General features: G+C 32.0%; 1 protein-coding gene across 1 annotated transcript; it reads right to left on the bottom strand.

Moving 5' to 3' along the window:
* Positions 1-4,259: 4,259 nt before the first annotated feature.
* LOC133829696 (receptor-like serine/threonine-protein kinase SD1-8) lies at positions 4,260-7,574 on the bottom strand. The gene is made up of 7 exons (XM_062259463.1): positions 6,283-7,574; positions 6,063-6,194; positions 5,829-5,950; positions 5,495-5,705; positions 5,158-5,395; positions 4,920-5,070; positions 4,260-4,822 (listed from the first exon to the last, which is right to left on the bottom strand). Exons 1-7 carry the CDS (start codon positions 7,541-7,543, stop codon positions 4,511-4,513), a joined length of 2,427 nt encoding a protein of 808 aa, XP_062115447.1. The 5' UTR covers positions 7,544-7,574; the 3' UTR covers positions 4,260-4,510.
* Between the last annotated feature and the right edge of the window lie 2,648 nt (positions 7,575-10,222).

The following is a 10,222-nucleotide window of genomic DNA, read 5'->3' as shown; positions in this document are numbered from 1 at the left end:
TAAATATATTTGTATATATATAGGGATCCAGAGTATAACGCATTTTCTATTTTCGCAAGATCTCTTATTTTTAATACCGATGTATCATTTTTCTATTTCGACATCTGAATAGTTATAATTTTAAATTCTTTTACGTGTGATGGTGTACATTATAACTATCTAGAACCTTTTACAAATTTTTAAAAAATTCTGAATAAATTATGATACCGAAACTGGATCCAAACTGTATGCTGCATGCGTTCATTCTTGTTTGTTTGTATACACGTGTAAAATTGCACAGTTTGCACTATATTTTCAGCCAAAATTTAAGAAATATTTTAAATACCCACAACATGATCGTATAAAAAAATTTGGAATTACATAGATAAATGATGCACCGGCCAAAAAAAAAGTATTTATAATTTTGGAGGGGTTGGAACATGGAAATATCTTGGTATGTGGTTGCCTATACTTCATATAAATGAGTCCGTTTGAGTTAGGCAAGTTATTTTTGTCGTTTGTGCCCTGAGGATAAATATCGTGAGAGCATGAAACCCAGTCCACATAGATTAACTATATATATTCATATTAACGGCTACACGAGATTGTGACAATTTAAAATTGTTGGAAAGCATTTTTGTTATTTTCTCTGTTTGGTGATAATTTTTATTTTTCTTTTAAAAATTTATGATTAAAAAAATAAAAATCTATACATTTATATAAATATGAGCTTTGTCAAAGAAATAATGTGATACTCTAATTTTTTTACTTTTAATTTATATTAATTCACCAATTTCATTAGTATTTATAATAAATATATTTGCGACAATAATGTTTAATAATGTTTATGTAGTTAAATTTGTTGCACTTAAATGCTTATATAAAAATTTTAGTAGCAATAAAAATATTAAGACTTAATTGGTAGCAAATCTTAATCAGATTTTATAATTTCAAAAACAAAAATAAGTGGGTCTCATTATAATACTTGATTGGTTCTTTATTTTGAAAAAACAAATACAAATTCATATCCTAATTTTATACTACAAAATTGAAAATGACTCTTCCACGTTTTTCCCATTTCAAATATTAAGTTGGGTCTTGTTGTGAATTTAGTAAGAATGAAAAAAATGTATTTAATAAAATGCACAGTAGGCCTCAAAAATAAAAAATATATACATATATAATGTAGATAAAATATTTTAATAGTACATAATTTATTATGAATTTATTAATTAATATTCTAAATTTAAATTTTCTTTAACTAAATTTATTATCAAAATTTAATATTATCATTTGTTAAAAAATATTGAATTAAAATAATTTTATAATTAAGTTCTACTAATCACAAATTCTGAATTTTGTTATATTTTCAGATTTTATAAAAAACAGTTTATTGAAAATGAACCAATCATATTTTTAGAAATACAATTTTAAATATTAAATTCAGACTTTCGTTCCAGAATTATACTATTTAAAAATACAATTTTAAATATTGGTGCCTTACAATCACACGCCCAGATATTTCTTTTCCAGTTAACAAACTTTGTCAATTTCTTCATGCTCCCACTACCACACATATGGAAGCTGCCAAACGTGTTCTTCGGTATCTTTGTGGCACCGCTCATATTGGTTTGTTTCTTCGACCAAACACAGATCACTTTCTCTACTGCTACACTGATGCCGACTGGGCGTCTTGTCGTGATGATAGGCGCAGTACAAGTGCTTATTGTGTGTTCTTTGGGCACAATCTCATTTCATGGTCCTCCTCCAAGCATAAGGTGGTTTCTCGTTCAAGTACGGAATCTGAATATAGAGCCCTTGCAAATGGAGTCGCTGAAGTGTCCTGGCTTGAGTCTCTTCTTGGTGAGTTGTCTCGGCCTCTTTCTTCTCCGCCGCCTGTCGTTTATTGTGACAATGTGAGCACCATTCATTTAGCTTCCAAACCTGTTCTTCATGCTCGCACAAAGCATGTTGAAATTGATTACCATTTTGTCCGGGAACATGTTATGCGTCGCGCTCTGCAAGTGGTACACACACCCACTCAAGCTCAGCTTGCCGATTGCCTCACGAAACCCTTAGTTTTCGCTCAGTTTCAGGCTTTTCGACCCAAACTCACGGTGCTCCCACGCCCCCTAAGTTTGAGGGGGATGTTAACAGATGATTAGTTAGCTTTATTATGGTTAATTTTGTTATTTGTAAGAGCTTCAACTCTCCTATCACTGTATATGAGCATCTCTTTTGTACAGTGTACCCTTAGGGAATGAAATATACAAATTTGTACTCTCGTTCTCTGTATTCTATCAAGAATATACGGTCCATAGTTTTTCCATTTCAGTCACTAGGTAAATACGACAGGATACGAGGTAATCATACTTTTGATGTCATATTTTCTAAATTTATAAATTTACGGACACTAGATATGCATGATATGGGGATAAATACAGTACCATTTTCAATTGAAAAGTTGAAGCTTTTAAAGTATCTTTATCTTTCTGACAGTGGTGATATAAGAGAACTGCCTAATTCAATCACCAAGCTTCTAAACTTGCAAACTTTGAAACTCTCCTCATGTTTCGGGCTTAAGAAGTTGCCAAGTGGCTTCGGAAATCTGATCAATATCCGGCATCTTGAGATCGATGGATGCTACAATTTGACTAGTCTTCCCTGAGGCATCAGTCAACTACCTAATCTTCACATATTATCAGAACATAATGGACTGAATACATTGACAAAAGAGGTTCATATTAAACATTTGGGACATGAAAAGTTTGATATGAATAAATATTCGAATGTAGTATCAGGAGTTGTATCCTTGTCGTTGGAATGGGAAAGTAATGCACCACACTCATGCGAGCTCGAAAAGCCACTGGACAGTGGCTCGTTATCATATCTGGAAGAGTTGACGCTGCGTGGTTTTAGGGGCCGGAGATTATTTTCTCCTAACTGTAGTCCTACCAATTTGGAGAAACTTTCACTGAGGATGTGCGTAAATTGCCAGTTCATACCACCACTCGAGGACTTGTCGAGTCTAAAAGTATTGAAATTGGACGAAATTTACAAACTTGAACACATTTCGGACAATAATGCTTCTTCATTAGGAAAACCCTTCTTTCCATCCCTGAAAGAACTCTGGCTCACAGAACTACCTAAGCTACAGAGATGGTGGAAAAATGAAGTCAATATTGAAGAATTGCCTTCCTTTCCTTGTCTTTCTAAGTTAGTTATTGACGATTGCCCCGCTTTGACTTCCATTCTGCTTTTCCCGACTCTGGAAGAAGGCCTAGTTCTGGACTCAACTTGCTGGAAGCCATTTCAACTCACTTTGAACAAGAAATCATCTTCATCATCACCAACCCCATCTCTTCCTCTTTCCAAATTGAAGTCTCTACGAATTGTAGGCAAACTCTAGAAAGCTTACAATTCTTGAGATTCGATTTTCTTCCAAATTTGGTGAGTCTTCCTCAAGGGCTTCAACAAGTACTCAGCTTGCAAGAACTCCATCTATGGCGTTGTGGTACTGTGAAAATCCCAGAATGGATAGGCAAACTTATGATTTGTTTATGCCCTCATGCGAAATCGCTACCAGAAGCAATTCGCGAGCTCCAATTTCTAGAGACACTAGAGATTCAAGAGTGTGACCAGTTATTAAGAAGATGCGAAAGGGAGATTGGTGCAAATTGGGAAAAGATTCGTTTCATCCCAAATCTGCGTTTGGGTCGGATTTATGGGAAATGATCAATCCGAACACTCCATTGTTCCTCAGCTACAATTGAAACAGATGTTACATGCATGATCCAATTTATATCTGATAGTGTATCAGATTGAATTTTATTTTATTTTTGCAGAAATTTTGAAAGAAAAATTTAGCTTAATTTGTACAAGTCACATGTTAAAAGTCATTATTGAACTCTAGAGCATTTTAGAAAAAAGTTATTGAAGATTCTTTGAACTAATTATATAGAGAATTCTAGAATCATTTAGAAAAATATAAAAAGTAGTTATAAAGTTAAAAAATTCTACAAATATTTAGATGTTTCCTTTGTAACCTATAAATACAAACGTAATATGTGTCCAAGTTTGTAGCAAAGTGTGCTTAAAAGAGTGCCACAAAAGTATGAGTCTAAGTGAGTACTATATACGTGTGTCTAAAAAGAGTGTGAGAGAAGTTATTAAGTGAGTGCTCTAAAACAAAATGTGTAAGTATTTAGAGTGTGTTGTAATAAAATATTGTATTCAAGTCTTGATGCAATTACTTTTGTAATAATAAAGTAATTACGTTTTCACATATTGTGGTGTTCAACATTACATACTTTAATACAAGTGATTTCGTACATTTCTCCATTGTTCTAATCTGTAATTTTTGTTCTACACCTGGTAGATGAAGTGCTTAATTAATTATATAGGTTTTTCTATGGACAATAACACATCGTTTGATGACATCAGATAATTCTTAGTATTTACCATTGTCTACAGAAATCTATGGATAGATATATTGGAGAATAGGATTTAGCTTAATCCATGAAGTTTCTATCTACCTAACATCAAACGTGACAGTCATGACTCCATTTTGTGAATATGATTCTTCATCATTTCCGGACATTGAGTCCTGATTATATGAGCTTCTTTCAAATAAAAATCCAGGTTGTTTAGGCTGAGGTAACTTCACTCCCTCATTCCCTAGCATTACAACTACAGAGCTCATTGTTGGCCTATCCTTCGAGTATTTCTGAACGCACAATAAGCCCACATGGATACATCTATGGACTTGGGATTCAATGCATGATTCTACCAAGCATGGATCCATCAGTTCCAAGGTTCTTCCCTCGTTCCACAACAACCATGCCTGTAACAATTGCAGTAACATAATCATTTTTTAGTCAGATCAAAAGTGTTATCATTACATGGCTTATATATGATTATTCAACATTTCTCCTACTTACATGTCCTAGAAGATTATGATGATGATCTGGATGACTGAATCCTCTGTTCTTTTCTCCACTTACTATCTCAAGCAAGAGGACGCCAAAGCTAAACACATCAGATTTCGCAGAAAATTTTCCATCTATTGTATACTCTGGGGACATATAACCACTGCACCACACAATTGTGATGTAAGTCGTAATAATATATATTTACATATGATGATAGAGGTTGAGTTGGAATGTATCAGAAACTTACTGTGTTCCAACAATTCTCTTTGTTGTGGTTTCTTTTTCATCACCTACAAAAATCCTTGCTAATCCAAAGTCTGAAATCTTTGGAGTCATATTGTTATCTAGTAAAATGTTGCCAGCTTTGAGATCCCTATGGACAATTTGAAGTTTTGAATCTTGATGGAGGTACAGAAGTCCTTTAGCAATTCCCATCACAATGTCAAATCTTTTTTTCCAAGCTAGCAAATTGCTTCTTTCTTGCTCTACATATGATTTTCAATCCCATATATGTCAATCCCAAAGTTAAAATATAAGAAATGAATGTGGCTAAAGAAAAACATGTAAGGTTTAGTGGGTCTAACCAAAAATAAAATAATCTAAACTTTTATTGGGCAAATACTCATAGATTAACATCCTTTCATGTCCTTGAATGCAGCAACCCAAAAGGGCAACCAGATTCTTGTGTTGAAGTTTCGCAATTAACTCTACTTCATTCTTAAACTCTTCTGCGCCTTGTCGTGATTCTTTCGATAGTCTCTTCACTGCTACTTCTTGTCCTGTTGAAAGATTTCCCTGCATATGGTAAAAAAATGTATGCTATTGACTTTGATTTGATCTAATAATCTAAGATACAATTAAACAAAAAAGTTCTTGAAATGTCAAAATGATATGAAAAAATAGCTTAACATTTATTACCTTGTAAACAGGACCAAAGCCTCCTACTCCTAATATATGTGCAGGGGAGAAATTGTTTGTAGCAGCAATAATTTCAGCCAAATCAAACAAAGGCAGCTTTATATCACCATTGATGCCCTGAGCTATTTTCATGATCAAATTTAGTACTTAATATTCTTCATCATCACTTACAATGTTCTTAGAAAAAATGACTAAGTCAGCAGAAAACTCTTGCTGCTGTAGACTATGCCTTACCTTTCACTTTCAATTTTCTTAGTCTCCAAATTATGCACCAAAGTGCCAGAGCCAAGACACACAAGCCAAAGATAATTGAAGCTATGACAATTTTCTGTAAAGCTTTCCTCCGTCTTGAATCTCTGATTGATTCTGGGAGCAATTATGATATTAAAGAAACAAATAACTAGAAAAGAACAAAGCCAATTAAGAGTTCCCATATTATAAAAATTAAACTTACTTAAATCTGAAGAAGACAGTTTTATATACAAATATTGATCCTCACTGTCTTTCATACTACTGAACTCTCTAACATCGAATAGATTGTTGAACCACATCAAGCAACCACTCTTTCCTTGTCTGATGTCAGAACTGGCATAAGCAGAACAAGAACAATTCTTCAAGCAAGACAACTCACACTCCTTCAAGCTCAAGTTCTTGTCCAACTGAAAGTTCAACAAGTCAGGCAATTTCACCCCCTCAACCTTGAAAAATCCATAATCTTCCTTGCAACTCAATGGGGTTCTCCTCTTACATCCTTTGAATAAATTAACTACATCCCACTTCTGTTGAGACCTCGGAGTGAACCCCTCTAAGCAGTCACATATGGGATCCCCATTGATTCTGCAGATACCATTTACACCACAGTAGCCATAGTTGTCACAGGGCTCATATGGTCTTGAGTACATAATACTCCATTGGGAGCTTCTACTCTCCAATATAAAACGATCGAGCATACCTAAATGACTCAAGGTTAGGCGAGTAGTGAAGGCTAATTTAGAGGTTGGCTCACACATGTAGAAGGATTCATTTTCATTGAAAAAAAAGGTGAAGTTGAGAGTATTGATGCTCGATATCAACAGTGGAATACCACTAAGTCGAACTCCATTCCATGCCCCTGACCGAAACTTTATGGTCGATCCCTCTGATAGAACCATATAAGGCAGTCCACTTGTGATGTTCATTTTGTAAGTGAAGTCACCTTCGGAAGGGTCATCAGCACTTTTCCATGATGTTAAGTATCGATTTAGGCCAGATTTTGAGTCCCATCCAAGCTTAATGCCTGGTAATTGTGTGTCTGTTGGAAAATCAAAACTCTGCCACAAATATTGCTCGGAGTTCCTACTATCTGCCACATCTTTGAGGACGAGATTCCCCGAGTCCAAAAGCTGTGCAACAACATTTTTTCCAACCATTTCTGACGATGAATTTGATGACCAAACAATGATTTTTGAGCTGTTTAGAATAACAATCTGGTTTGACTTGTTACTGATCTGTAGTTCTCCAGAAGAGTCATTAAGTGGGTTGTTTCTGTTTGCAACCCAAACAATGACACCAGGGGTTCTCTTGTACCATATTCCCAAGTACCTAAACTTGGAACCTCCTGGAGAAAAGAAGCCCAACTCAAAGATATTGTCAGAGGAACTTAGAGTAGTATTGTCATGATCTATGATGGAATGGTATGAAGTCAACGTGTTAGTTGCAAAGCAGATTTTCGCCATGGCATAGAAGAAGAAAAAGAAAAGATAACGAATTTCCATGTCCAATTTTTTTTTTCGGCAAGTGAATGAGTTGATTTTTCTAGCATTAATTGCATGACCCTTAGAACAAATATAGAGTTGACTTCGATAACATCAAGATACTATTACACATATCTATATAAATACAGGGGAATTTTATACGGGGCTTCGTCTTATTAGTGTGACTCCTAGTGTTTTTGACTCGTGAACATATTTTAGAGTAATTTTTTTATGACCGTGTATGTTGTAGCTATTTAGAGCATCTGCAAATTTTCAGAAAACTCCGAATAGTTTACAATACCGAAAACTAAGTTCAAACATACTGTTACACGAGTGACTAATTTTTTTTATGCGAGTGTAAATCAACATGTTTTAACCTAGTTCTCGATAATGTAAACTATTTGAAATTTTTTGAAAATTTGCAGAATGCTCTAAATAGTTACAGTATATACGATCATAAAAAAAAATCACGCTGAAAATTATTCACGGGTCAAGAAATACCGAGAACTTACCTTAATTAAGAATTATTCTATAAATTTATATCATATAAATTAAGAAGGAATGACAGATCTCTAAGTAACAGTTGGTCCCCTTTATGACTTTTTCTAAAAATTTATTGAAAAATATTAGTTTCCTGCTAGGAAAAGTTCTAGCCTGGTTGTGTGAAGATTATATATAGAGCCTCAGAACAAAGATGATCATAGAACCTTGAAAACATCACGACAAGAACAGAAATAAAAATATCATATATTAAAAAAATTATCTATTAATTAAAGACTTTGGCTTTCTTTTGAAGTTTAGTACTCATCATGTATTTTTTATTTTACATTTTGTCAAAGATCTTTACATATTCCAACTCTTGATCGAAAACGTAAAATACAAAACAGTACATGCCAAAAGAAATTGTTTTTTTTCTAAAAAAAAAATATATATATATAATAATGATATTTAATTACCTGAAGAAATTAACTGTAGCGAATGTCAACGTGAACCCAGGCCAATTGAAGTAATCTATATGTAGAGGTAGAGCTGGTTTTGATTTCTTTATAAGTGATGTGGCATGTGATGTTCCAACTTGTATTAATTTAACTATGGGGACCTTATTTAAAAAAATAAATAAAAAAAGAACCTATTGGGACGTACACAACTTCCAACTCTCTATCCAATTGTAATGGGAAATTTTAGCTTCTATGCTTAGTAATCTATACCCTTTATTACAAAGATATGCCCCCTTACTTAATAGTTGGAACAATATGCTCCAAAACCGACAATTTTGTATCTCGTTCAAAATGCACTATTTTATTAAAAAGTGTTGCTATTTGGCACATTAAAATGCCCAACGCTACATAAGGTGGCACATTATTTGATGGTTAGCGATATTACATAATATTTATTAAATTCAAATTTGTGGGATCTGATATTGAAATGCACCAATAATAATATATCACTTTCTTGTGGTGTTGTACACCAGTGGTACCCCTTAGCAATTCTCTTTATTAAACTCTTTCTCTCTTGCCTAGACTGCCATTGGAGTCCTACACACGACGCCAACAACATTTTTCAGTATCTCTACCACTATCACTAACGCCTATTCACTATTAACTTCATTTAATGGTTCAAAATAAAAAAAATTAACTCGTCAAAATCTTCACATAAGGTATTAATTTATATGTTTAGAATATTTTTGTATAATACTAACAAAATCATATACAGAAATATTCGAAACATATAAATCAATATTTTTGTATGATTTATATCTATAAAAATAAATCGTACAAAAAATAGAGAGAGATGGGTTAATGGGAAGGGTATTTTTGACTAAAAGATCATTGGTGGCATATCTCTTCTATATAATAAATGTGTAGATAACGGAAATTCTTGGTTTTAACGGTTTTTTATTTTTTTAATGTTAACTTTAATGGAATATTCTTATATTTAATAGAATATTTTTATATTTAACGGTAGTTTGTAAACACTTAAACTTAAATAAAATAAAATAAATAATTAAAAAATTAAAATATGATATTTTTGAGATATTTTACAATGATAATTATTTAAAAATAATAAATAATTAAACAAATTAAAATAGAATATTTTTGAGATATTTTACAATTATAATTATTTAAAAATAATAAATAATTAAACAAATTAAAATATGATATTTTTGATATATTTTACAATGATAATTATTTAAAAATAATAAAATTATACATTTTATAACTTAAATAAAATTTAATTAAACTTAAACTCACTTATTAGAATAATATCATATCAAACATACAATATAATCTACTATGAATTAACAACAAATTATTTTTAAAAAAAATTAGCAAGAAACTTAAATTTAAAATCCATATATAATATTTAATATTACATTAAACATATAATATATAATCTATTGTTCTCACTCCCAAATTCAAAAACTATAACAATTATAATTTAATTTAATTAAACTTAAACTCACTTATTAGAATAATATCATATTAAACATATAATATAATCTACTATGAATTAGCAACAAATTATATATATTTTTTAAATTAGCAAGAAACTTAAATTTAAAATCCACGTATAATATTTAATATTACATTTAATATATAATCTCTTGTTGTCACTCCTAAATTCAAAAACTATAACAAATATAAACTTAAAAAAAAAATT

This window comes from Humulus lupulus, chromosome 4 (assembly GCF_963169125.1).
Source record: "Humulus lupulus chromosome 4, drHumLupu1.1, whole genome shotgun sequence".
NCBI classification, from domain to species: Eukaryota; Viridiplantae; Streptophyta; class Magnoliopsida; order Rosales; family Cannabaceae; genus Humulus; species Humulus lupulus.
The sequence above is the reverse complement of the archived record's forward strand: the minus strand, read 5'-3'. Positions and strand labels throughout refer to the sequence as shown.

Coding starts and splice junctions, on each gene's coding strand:
- LOC133829696 (XM_062259463.1), bottom strand. CDS start 7,543: ATGGCGAAAATCTGCTTTGCAACTAACACGTTGACTTCATACCATTCC. Junction 6,195..6,282: donor ACTGTCTTCTTCAGATTTAA/GTAAGTTTAATT, acceptor AATTGCTCCCAG/AATCAATCAGAGATTCAAGA. Junction 4,823..4,919: donor ATCATAATCTTCTAGGACAT/GTAAGTAGGAGA, acceptor CAATTGTTACAG/GCATGGTTGTTGTGGAACGA.